Source organism: Hermetia illucens, chromosome 5 (genome assembly GCF_905115235.1).
Source record: "Hermetia illucens chromosome 5, iHerIll2.2.curated.20191125, whole genome shotgun sequence".
Classification (NCBI taxonomy): domain Eukaryota; kingdom Metazoa; phylum Arthropoda; class Insecta; order Diptera; family Stratiomyidae; genus Hermetia; species Hermetia illucens.
Genome location: NC_051853.1, coordinates 39,609,595 through 39,621,723, shown reverse-complemented (window position 1 = coordinate 39,621,723; position 12,129 = coordinate 39,609,595). Strand labels below are relative to the sequence as shown.

General features: G+C 37.5%; 1 protein-coding gene across 5 annotated transcripts in view; it reads left to right on the top strand.

The window, feature by feature from the left end:
• The window catches only part of LOC119656602 (protein phosphatase PP2A 55 kDa regulatory subunit), a 132,030-nt gene that overhangs the window by 113,344 nt on the left and 6,557 nt on the right, over nucleotides 1-12,129 (top strand). For all 5 annotated transcript variants that reach the window (XM_038063035.1, XM_038063031.1, XM_038063032.1 and 2 more), the window contains 2 exons: nucleotides 10,966-11,117; nucleotides 11,187-11,990. In XM_038063035.1, the coding sequence (XP_037918963.1) occupies nucleotides 10,966-11,117; nucleotides 11,187-11,990 (956 nt within the window). The remainder of the gene's footprint in view (nucleotides 1-10,965; nucleotides 11,118-11,186; nucleotides 11,991-12,129) is intronic.

Below are 12,129 nucleotides of genomic sequence, written 5' to 3'. Positions count from 1 at the left end.
TACCATGTACTGTCCTAGTGAATAGACTACAGTTTAAAATTCTACTGCATTCTCGTTCTGACTATAAAAGTTTGTGGCAACCATGACCCCGATCCGAAAAATTACACAAATATATTTGATAGATGTATTCACCTTATAGACTGATACGTTGCGAACGATAACTTTGTATTTAGACCGCAGTTTAGGTGCAGTTGTTCCTAAAGGAGACTTTGTGCTTTGATTTTATATTGTAACAAGATATAGATTGTAAATCAATTAACCCATATTTACATTTTATGGTTACAAAAAAAAAAATCAATATTGTCACACTAGTCAATAAAAGTAAGGCTTTATGCCGGAGACTTCAAGGTCGGTAAGTGGGTGTGATTGAATGGAATATTGCAAGTTGTAAGTGATTGATTGCAGATAATAAAAGTTGTAATATGAGAAAAAAGTTTAAATAGTGTTTTCCTATCTATGTGAAGCAATTATCAATTTGAGAGAGTGGATTTAGATTGACGAAGTTGTCGAGTGAGAGCATTATATTTATAGTGATTACTCGACAGCCTTTTGATGATAACCAGGGTCGTAGAGAAAAAAATAATCGAGTTCGGAATGAACATTACGCCGGTCGGCATAAAATTGCACATTTAATTTCATTTTCTATTCTGCACTTCTGAGAAAACTCCACGCCAAGGAGGGACCACCATTATTAGATTTTGTGTGAAATAGAACCGATTCAAGGTCTGTCTGTCACAACCGATTCATTTTGAAAGGGCTGGCTATCGTCACGATATTTTTTGAGAACGTGTTGTCACATAGCAAGTTCAATGGGGGCTTCTCATATATACGTAAGGGGGTGTAATATTTTTTTTCAAAATATGGTCATGTTGGGTATCAAATGGAAAGACTCGATTAGTACTTTTCGAATGAATCTTATTTCTGATATTAGTGGAAATATAGATGAGTAAGGCCTCAAAATGTACGTCCCGAAAAGTGTAACAGGTCTTCCTTCTCGGAAACTATCCAATCGAAAAATTTGAAAAAAATCACAATGATGCACATATGCAAAATCTAGGCCTCAAAATACATCCCATTCCAGTATCTGTCCAAATACAGTTAATAATAGCGTATCACTATATTTCAAAAATTTATTCGAAAACGCCCCTTAAATTCATCCTAGAAATACAAACCGTTGTAGAAGTGATAATATACTGGATAATTTTGGAAAGTTTGAAGGAAATTCAACTATTATTAACCATAGAAGGTCAAAATTGTTGTGCCGTTCAGTGGAGTTGTATTTAGGTGCGGTTATCTCTCGCTACTTCTATTTTTAGGATAGGTCATGGTCTTTGTGGTCGTCAGCCTGGATGATTATTTTGAAAATCTTCAATCACTATAAGAGCACTAGCATCTTACTATCAATTCTCCTACCTCGATGAATAAACTCACATGATGGCATTCATAAATTTCACTCATCATCACTCAAAAACAATAGTAGATTCGTGCAGCCTGAGGCCTTTTGTTATCGGTATTAGACAACTGTTACTCTCCTCTCTCCTTACGTTTACATTAAACATTTGCTCTTTCTTTAACATTTATCACCACCCGAGCAATTGTCTGCAATTGTTCGGGAGAGATTGAATTAAATTTCATATTTGCTGTCAGCTTCCAAGTGTTCTATTATAGATAATCCTGCCCACCACAATTTTCTGTTGATCAATCCTCTGCTGGAACATTTTTTTCGCACTTGTGTGCAATAAACCGTCAATTCATTATAGTACTTTCTCCAAAGTATTCATAGGAATCTATTTTTATAATTACATTTTTATAATCAAATCAACGAATTACATATCATATTTTCGAAATTAGAAGAAATTTGATTAATCCTCTTATTGATAACAAGCAGAAGCGTAAGTCTTGCGATTCCTCAGATTAAATTTTTAGAAATTAATATAAATTACTGGAAACGGTACCACATACCAGTTCTTTCTGTTTCTAAAAAAAGATTATCAGCAATTATCCAACAAAAATAGATTTCTGCAAAGTATTAACAAAACAATCAAAAAGTTTTAGATGCGGCATTTATGATATTTGACTATTGGCCAAACCTATCAATAATTTCTACAATTGATAAGTCAAGTCAGTTCCATCAACTTTCAGAAATCATATCAGTCAATCGCAATAGAAATTTATTGCTATTGTCTGGATTGAATTACTTTTTTTTGTCCTAATTCTGTTTAAATAAAACTCTTAAATTCTACGTGGAAAACAAGGTGGGTTGAAATATGAGTACCATTGCGAAACTGAACACTAAAGGTTAAGAAGCGTTTTTCAAATATGTTGATAGATGCAGAACATAAAGGATTATATCTTGAATAATTCCTACTAAAGGGTTTCCTTTTTATAAAGATTAGGAACAAATTTCAATTTTCAATGTCTTTATTTTTAAGGTTTTATTTGCAAAACAAAAACTTATTAAAATCGGTTCAAAGTCTGTCTGTCTGTGACACCCACTTTTCTCAGAAACCGCTATACCGATTGACAGGAAATTTGGTGAGAAGAAGGGAAATGTGAACGTCCAGACATGCAGTGAGTGATATCCTTCTACGTTGAGGTCAACGGGGGGATTCCCATACATGCAAAAGGAGGGTGTAAAATTTTTTTTCATCGAATGTAGTCATGTTAAGTATCAAATGAAAGGTCTCGGTTAGTACTTTATGAAGCCAGTCTTAGTTTTGACATTTGTAAGAAAGGCGGGGTGTGGGAGGGGTGGAAAGTGATGGTTTCTTTAACAGACCCATTCTCAGAAACTACCCAACCAAAAAAATCTGAAAAAAAACATGAAGCTGCTTCTATATGGTGTCCAGGCCTCAAAATACTTTCCATATCGATATCTGCTCAAATTAAGTTAATAATAGTATGTTCCCATATTTTTGGGGAAACTGAGTAAAAACCCCCCTTAAGTTTATTGCAGAGTTATAAAAGTTATCGTATAGAATATAATATGAAGTATGATATCCCCAAGTTTGATGAAAATCATATTATACTATTACTAACAAAGTTACAGTAGTTCAAAATTGACTTTACCATGTAAATTTACTGCAACTAAACATCAATATCACACTAAAGTGACTACTCTGACATGCTAAATGGATATACATAACGGGCTACGTACAAATGAGATAGTTCTCAAATTTACTCACAGATGAAGCAAACAAAACCTTTCTCTATTATTTACCCACAATTCTTCTCGTTTTTGACTAATTCATTGATATAAAAAGCCAAAATGATACTTCTTGCTCATGGCCTAATCTAGACGTATAAGTGGTTCAGAAATATATGTATATGCCTATTAAAATTAAAATAATAATAATCGATTTAGGCTATTTGTTCGAGAACATATTACTATTTTGAGGATAACTACATTACGCTCCTATCGGGGAGCTGTCGTCCCTTTTGGCAAAAAAAAACTGGAGCGGTAGATTTTTATAAACCTCTCTTGAGGTGAATTTTTCACCAACAAAATCTTTCGCCATGGAAAAGAATAGGTGGTTATCGTTTGCTGCCTATTCGGGACTGTGAGGTGAATATCTGACAACTTCCTATCCGAGCTTCTGTAGATTCTTGTAAGTTAGTAGTGACGTATTTGGCCTTGCGTTGTCCTGAAGGAACCTATTTCTTTCTCCTTATTGGCTGAAGCTGGCCGGTTCTGGGCGATTGCTTCTTTCAGACGGCACAATTGTTGACAGTATAAATGCGAATTAAAAGTTTAGTAGGGGAGGAGATCGTAGTAGATGGTTTCCTGATAATTTCACCAAATACACAGCAAAACTTTCCTAGTCGTCAATCCTGGCTTGGCCACCGTTTGCGCCGACTGATTACGATTCTATCATGGGCGTTATCATTTGACGCTGTGGTAGGTGATCCAATTTTTTCATCACAGTCACCATCATGGATCAATTTCGGTGCGATTCACAGTCATTTGCTGATGGAAATGGAAATGAGGTTTTTTGGCATTAAATCGTGTGGCACCTCTATGTCAAACTACTTTTTAAATCCAGCATTATTCAAATAGATCTGAAGGGCAATCGGACCATGGCGGTCCGTCTCGATGATTTCCATAGTTTTATCGTCATTCGTCATTGACTTTCCAGAGTATGATGCGTCTTTCACATCGAAATTACCGGACCGAATAAACAGAACCAAATTGGGGCGAAACAACTATTCACATTTTTAGGCGCCTGACTTGCGTTTCTTTTTTTTTTTCAAAGGAAAATTTTGTTGTGACTCAACCAATCATAAAATTGTCAAAGAAGTGATTCGAGTACGAAATGTCATTTTTCCAACGCCATTTAGTGTACCCCAATCAGACCTATGCAGTACGATATACATATCATAGATAGATGGCTCTAGATCTATTGGAAAAATAATGAATTTCTTCTTATTACCATCACTACCGCCGCACCAACCGATATTCGATCTAGGCCTGCCTTAATAAGGAACTCCAGACACCCCGGTTTTGCGCCGTGGTCCACCACTTCGGTATTCTTATTGCAACTAATATAAACTGTTGAGCTATGACTCTGATTTTTGGAGCAAATATTAGTAATAGAGGACGTAATTTGGAAAAGAAAGAATAAATAGAATTTAAATCGGGTTAGTAGGACTTGACAATTTCAATCAACGTGATATGCCTCCTGTTAACTCCTTTGCGGAACAGTAGGCATCCACACACTCTATTCTTTCTTTTTAGTTTCATTACATAACAGTTAAGGCTGTGCAAGCAGGCCTCACGAAAAAAGAAGGAGGAATGGAGGTTAATTCCTCTGAACACGAAATCGTTATTTGCTAAAACAAAGGGGTAATAAGATGCATATTTTTTACTTTGCACTCGAATTTTCCGAATAATGTCTACCCCAGACCCGGAATTTTTCTTTATAGAGTTTGTATGAGCAAATGTTATGTTTGCAACTACAAGATAAACACAAACATTCATGACGAAACCGAGATTTGAACCCAGAGCACAAGATCGAGAGGTTGACACTCAATCAATTCGACCATCACATTGTCGTTTTTGACCATGCTATTATATCGTTTATATATATTTCCAAGTTGGTATATATCTTAGAATGTGGCGGTATTATCTTCATCGAGTAGAGAATTTCAACATCAAGGGGATTTCATTTTACTTTTTACATCATTTGTTTGTGCTTCCTTGCCCTTATCACTGAACAGCTGAGTACATACATGCATTACATATGTTATCTCTGTTGTGGATCAAAGGCTTACATTTTTCCCAGATGGATTTATATAACCATGATCAATATTTTGAGATTTCAGACAGAACTCCATCCTTTCTTTGTCAATAGAACGTTTAAAATTGAACTGTCTTTTCTAAAACGGATCTCAGCCTTGTTTTGGGCGAAAAAGTGATTTACAGCGGATCTTTATGGGTTCGAAAAATATCTCACAAACGCAAGTACCAAGCAGCATCATGACAATTTCTTGCAATTAAATCAATTATTTGCTTCTGAGGCTTAACTATCGCCTCTTTTGCAAAAAGTGCATTTGAGTATTATGAATTTTGGCGAGTTTATATTCAAAAAACTATGCAATTTTTCGTCTACCCTGTAGATTCTAACTTTTTAACAGTTTACTACCAATCTATATTTCCGGCATAATGACTCATAACAATAATCTGGTTTTATTAGAACTTATAGGATCATGTGCATCATTTAATAAAGCAAAACGCTTTGGAATTTATGACCCTGGGGGTATCATCAAATATGATATGAAGTAACTATCTCCCGAAAAGTTTAGATATGATATAGATAAGCTTAATTGCATTAAAAAGATATAGGCTATGTGACATTTTAGAGGCTCGAAGTTTCTTTTGTTTCATGAAATTGTTCGGGGGGTATAGGGAATTTGGTGGCTTTTGTCTTAGTCTAGTGAGTGAAATTATTGCTGCTCTAATTTCTTGTTTATTCTCTTATGATTTATATTACTTGCTCATTTGATTATTAGGTCCACTCTAAAACAGATAATTTTTTGTTTTCATGGAGGTCCGTATGGCAGTGTTTAAATGTTATTAAATCTGATCATTGGAACAAAACTTTAAGCTACCAAAATGGTTCTCAGTACATTTTCGGGATAGAAACACTTGTTTGGGCTTAAACAACTTCCGTATCCGTTAATGTAAAGAGCGCATCAGCGGTTGCTTTCTTTATCTCATCGACTTTTGTAAATATCCTCCTTTGACTTAGATTGAGTTCGCCAATTTTTTCCCAAGCGTTTTTGATAATGTTCAAGTTTGGTGAACGTACTGGGAGAATATTATATTTTAGTTGCAAGAATATCGCGTAACGCAAGCAGTATGAACTATGGAACACGCGTAAATTTTGCAACGTGACATGTTATTTGCTTATGGATCTATGGGTATCTGGCTCGTACGCCCACGAAGCTTTTCATTTGAAATTGTGTTAGGCCAAAGTACCCCGAAGGCACGACCCAGACAAGTGTTGAAGTGTTGTCGAGTAACAGTGGCGATCATTTTCCATGTACTGCAGTACAGAAAAAAAAGTTGAATTTCTAGAATTTGTACAAAGCCGCGAAGATGAATCTAGTTCTGTCCAAGCATCGCGCGAGATCAAGGTCATTGTCATCTTGCTAGGACCAGTCAGTCTGAGAGTTTTGATTTCGTTGGTATTTATCTTCAGTTCGATCCTGTTTCCCTCCTTCTCCAAATTCATAGCCTCTTGGGCAAGGCCCACGACTCGGTAACAGAACAAGCTGACGTTAAAGCGCAACCGAAGTGTATGAGGAAGATGTCATGGTCCGTTGAAGCCCTCCACACCCCCCAGCCAAGGCAGCATAAAGAATGCCGTCAATAAGAAGAAATAATATAGGTGACAAAATGCAACCCTGGTGGACTCCACTCTGGACTTCCAAATTCCTCCAAAATTTTACCTGGATACTTTCATGCGGTGCTCTATTAATAGGTATTAGTTCCTCCGGGATAATCCTGTTCATACTGTTGAAAATCTTCTCGAAATCGTTGAAGAGCAGGTGATCTAAACTCCGCACACTGTTCCAAAATGATCCATAGGGTGAAAATGTTATCAGTGCAGGAGGAGCCAAAGCAGGAACCAGTCTGCTCCCTGTTGATCAAGCTTGTTCTTGGAAACGTTCCATGACTATTTGGTTAAGTGTATAGATTAATTTTCATGATTTTTTTTGCAAAGTTGGACCTTTATTGTGAAAGAAATGGTTGCAATGCGATTATTCAAAATAATGTCTATCGTTAGCCACTACTTTTTCTCATCTTTCTGGTATTACGTATTCCGCGTGAAAAGGACTCCTCGTTTTTTGATGTAATCCACGTTGGTCAGGCAGGCCATGTGTCATTGATCGGACAAGGTGGTAATTCGAAGGACCTATGTCTAGACGGTAAAACAGGTGGGGTAGCATACATCAGTTTAACGCATGAAACTTTTCCTTGAGGGGTTTTGCATCATGTTACCGTCGAACAATCACATTTTCATGTCCTGGAATATTTTGTCCGTTATATTTTTAACGCTTGACTCAGATTTATCAGCTGTTCTTGGTAACACTCTCCTGATACTTTCATTCGAATGGAGCAGCTCATAGTACCCGACATCCTTCTGATCCCACCAAATACAGAGCATGAGCTTTGATCCGTGGATACTTCGCTTTCCCGTCGATGTTGTTGGGCATCCAGGGTAACCATATGATTTCGCTCGAGGTTATCGCAGGGATCTCTTTTTCAACGCGAGTGACGATGTAATGCAAAAAGTCCTTTCTTTTTCTGCTTTTGAAGCAGCTGCCCACATGTGATAAAATGCGTGTGACAGACAGACAGTAAAACGATTTCAATAAGATTGTTTTACACAAAATCTTAAAAATGTCTTTTCACGTCTCTCCACTTCGGTTCAAATCGTACCCAATTTCCTTCCTTTCGGATCATCCCCAATGTTTTAAACTTAGGGAAATGGCTATTCGGATCACTTCTAATGATTCCGCAAGTTGGATTTCTTGTCCAAACTTTTTCGGCTGTCGTCAAAGTCACCATTTTTAACGCTTCGAAATCAGTACTCACACGTTTCTTGCGATGAATCGTGCAACTTCACACAGCAGTCATTAACTTTCAGCTGTTCTTTTCTTCAGATTAAAAAAGAAAAAGTTCCCGTAAATTGGGTTTAGTTGCCACAAAACTTGACTAGTTTGAAGCAAAAAAAACTATGTTGTTTGTCGTTATGAAGTTTGTTTGCAGTATAGGTTGGCGCGATTTAATAATCCAACCCACCCCCATTTTTTGTAAAATCCTTATTATTATTTTTGCGAAAATAGGAAGCTTCGAAATACATATCCAATTGTCGCAATCAACATGGATGCCCTTTTTTGGAATCTTAATGATTATTCCTTTTTTCCACTCCGAAAAAATGTCGAATTCATAGGATTTTTTGAAAAAGCAGCTCTGTAGAAATCGCAGGAAGTAGACAATTCCGCGAAGAGACAAAGAGATAATTTAAATCGATGTGCCATTTTATACCGTTGAGAACCGAGCTAAAGTGCTCCTTCTTCCTCTTGAAATGTTCATCATTGTGAATGGTTGTTAACATTCTTGGTCAGGCCATCGAAAGTTTGCGATCACTTTGCAATGCTATCGTATCGCGATATGCGGTTCTGAAATCGTTATCATCTCTGGCGGCTTCTGTTTCCTAAGTCCTTTTTGTTACTTACGCTTTGACAATTCCACTGCCACTGTCAGCCAGATCTTGTGTCCCCATTCAGGACAGGGCTAACGTGATGAGTAGCACCTGGAAAAAAACATTTGACTGGTGGGCTTTTCAAGATATTTGCCATATGATAAGCAAGCAAGATAATTCTCCCGCTTTCGGACGACAACTGGATCCTGGAAGCAGTCGGCATTGAACTTGAAAGGGGAGGGAAGCATATCCAAAAGTAGCTTCTAGATCTGCTAATCGCAATGTGATTGATTTGATTGCTCGTACTTTCCCGGTCAGTTGAAATCAAACTAACCTTGTGGCAAATTCCATGCTCTGACAATGTACCACCAATGACGAGGCGGTGGAAGCCGCAGAAATTCACAAAACCTTCGATTATATTTATTTGTCCTTTGTGTCGGAAATTTGGAGGGCTTGCCTTGCAATGACAAGTCGCTAGAAACATATTAGAAGGAATCAATTGGACTCCAACAACCATTTCGTGCGATACTGCTAACTGAATAATACACAGTCCGTTATCATTGGTATCCCTATGTAAGCTATGGGAGCCGACGTATCGCCTGGATACGGGCTTCGTCCCTACTTTACTGTTGAAATCTCCAAGTATGATTTTGATATCATATTTGGGACAGGCTTCCAGGGTCCGCTCAACTGCCTCGTAGAAGGTATCCTTCTCCGACTCTGCAGTCTCCTCTGTAGGGGCGTGAACGTTTATGAGGCTTATATTTCTAAGCTTGCGTCGCAAACACAGAGTGGATAGCCTTTCACTTATATTTTCAAAGCCGATAACAGCAGGTTTCATTTTTTGGCTGACTAAGGAACCTACTCCGAGTACATGGTTTACTGAATGGCCGCTATAATATATGTTGTTCTGAGTAAACCGGTCCCTGTCCATCGCATCTCTTGCAACGCTGTTACATCAGCCTTATATTGGGACAGGGTATCGGCTAACTGCTTAGCAGCATTCGTTCTGTACAGGGAGCGCACGTTCCATGAGAAAGTGCGTAAATCGTTAATCCGTAGTCGTTGCCGGGTTCGTTGTTGTAAAATTCATCCTGTCCGAGGCTCCTTTCGTGGCTTCGTAACATCGGGTTTCCTTGTAGGGTTGTCAGCCCTACCCAACCCCCAACCTGGAGGACCAGCTGGTATATTTTGTCCTGTTTTTAGGCGCGGGTCACTCGCCTTCATCCTTCTCTGTCTGCAGTTTTTTCATAAAGAAAGAACTCCCAGCGATTACCACGTGGAGGTGAAGATAGGGTTTGGTAGTAGAGCTGTTGGTGTTGGTTTAGCAGGTGTTTTCTATATTACAGTTTGACCGTTGGGATCAAGCAAGCATATTCTCTAGATATGCCAAAGTATGACTTTTTTTCTGCTTCCAAAACTCAGATTAACTGCACTGCACGATTTCAATTTGTCGCCGTGTATGACTGCGCTCGATTTATGCATATGACTCACGAGGGTGTATAACGCGTTGGAGTGTGGTAGCTTCTCCTATTCCTACTAACGTCATACTTTCTGAAAGTCACTACGGGCAAACATTTGCTATGCAATTGACAAGCTGCAGCACTGGGGACTGGCACTCCCGAAGTATTACATTTATATTTCTAATAACCTATTTTTGAGATGTGAATATTTCAACGTTTGAAATATTTGAAATTATTTTTTCCGCTTAATTTGAGTGTCTTATAGTCTTTAAAAAATCTTGTTACTCTGCGAAAACCTAGGAAACAAATCGTGTTACCATGTCACAGTGTTTCCATCAATCTATTCTCCTGCCTTTGATGTAATTAATCAACACTTTTATTCTGTAACTTAGAACTTTTCAATCGTTTGCAACATAATTGTGCCTGCGTCATGAGCAGTGTCTATCTATCAGCTTAATTAGAAAGTTCGACACTATACTTTTAGCTGAACAGCATCGTCAATAAATTATAGTCTATTTTTATTCTTTTTGATCAAAGAAACTCTAACGTTTTGATCTGTAGAGAGGAAAGAGGAAATTCTTATTGTAAATTTCCTAAATATAAACACTATAAATGTTTGAACTAATGCATTCCAATGTCAAGTAATTGTCGATTTGTCTACACCTAGATATTCTGTTATGATTTATCGGGTATTCTTTAATTATCCTTTGTGTTTCTTTCTGTATAGAATTACTTCTTTTATTGTCTATTTTTAAAACAATAGAAATAAACATTTTCTTTTAATGTTGCAGGTAATGGCGAAACATCGTGGTGCTTCTCACAAATAAAAGGAGCTCTAGATGACGATGTTACAGATGCTGATATAATTTCGTGTGTAGAATTCAATCATGATGGCGAATTATTGGCTACCGGTGATAAAGGCGGACGAGTTGTCATATTCCAGGTAATGTAGCAGATATTTGCAGAACAGGGCATTCTAATGGTAAAATATAATTTAAAATTTGATTTTCAGAGAGATGCTGCATCTAAAACGTCTAATCCGCGACGAGGCGAATATAATGTTTACTCGACATTTCAATCGCATGAACCCGAATTCGATTACTTAAAATCATTAGAAATAGAAGAAAAAATTAATAAAATTCGATGGCTTCGACGAAAAAATCAAGCACACTTTCTCCTCTCAACAAACGATAAAACAATAAAACTATGGAAAGTGTCAGAACGCGACAAAGCGTTCGAGGGTTACAATACAAAAGAAGAGAATGGATTAATTCGGGACCCGAGTTGTATTACGACACTAAGAGTTCCTCAGATAAAACCAATTGCCCTTATGGTGGAGGCATCGCCTCGCCGCATATTCGCCAATGCACATACGTATCATATAAATTCGATTTCCGTTAATTCTGATCAAGAAACGTATCTGTCAGCGGACGATCTGCGAATCAATTTATGGAATTTAGAAGTAACGGATCAAAGTTTTAATATTGTTGACATAAAACCAGCCAATATGGAAGAACTGACGGAGGTGATAACGGCAGCGGAATTTCATCCGACCGAATGCAATGTGTTCGTATATTCAAGTAGTAAGGGCACAATCCGATTATGTGATATGCGATCGTCTGCGCTATGCGATCGACATGCAAAACAATTCGAGGAGCCGGAAAATCCGACAAATCGAAGTTTCTTCAGTGAGATAATTAGTTCGATTAGCGACGTTAAGTTAAGTAATTCGGGACGGCATATGATTTCGAGAGATTATCTCAGTGTTAAAGTGTGGGATTTGCATATGGAGACAAAACCTATTGAAACTTATCCGGTAAGTGAGACACAATAATTTTAGAAAATAAGCTGCAAATATTGCTTGTAATTAGCATGAATAAGCATTTTGATATGTTACTCACGAATGACTTTTTTGCTGGAGGTGTGAATTTGAAGTTTCAAGCGCAAAATTGGGT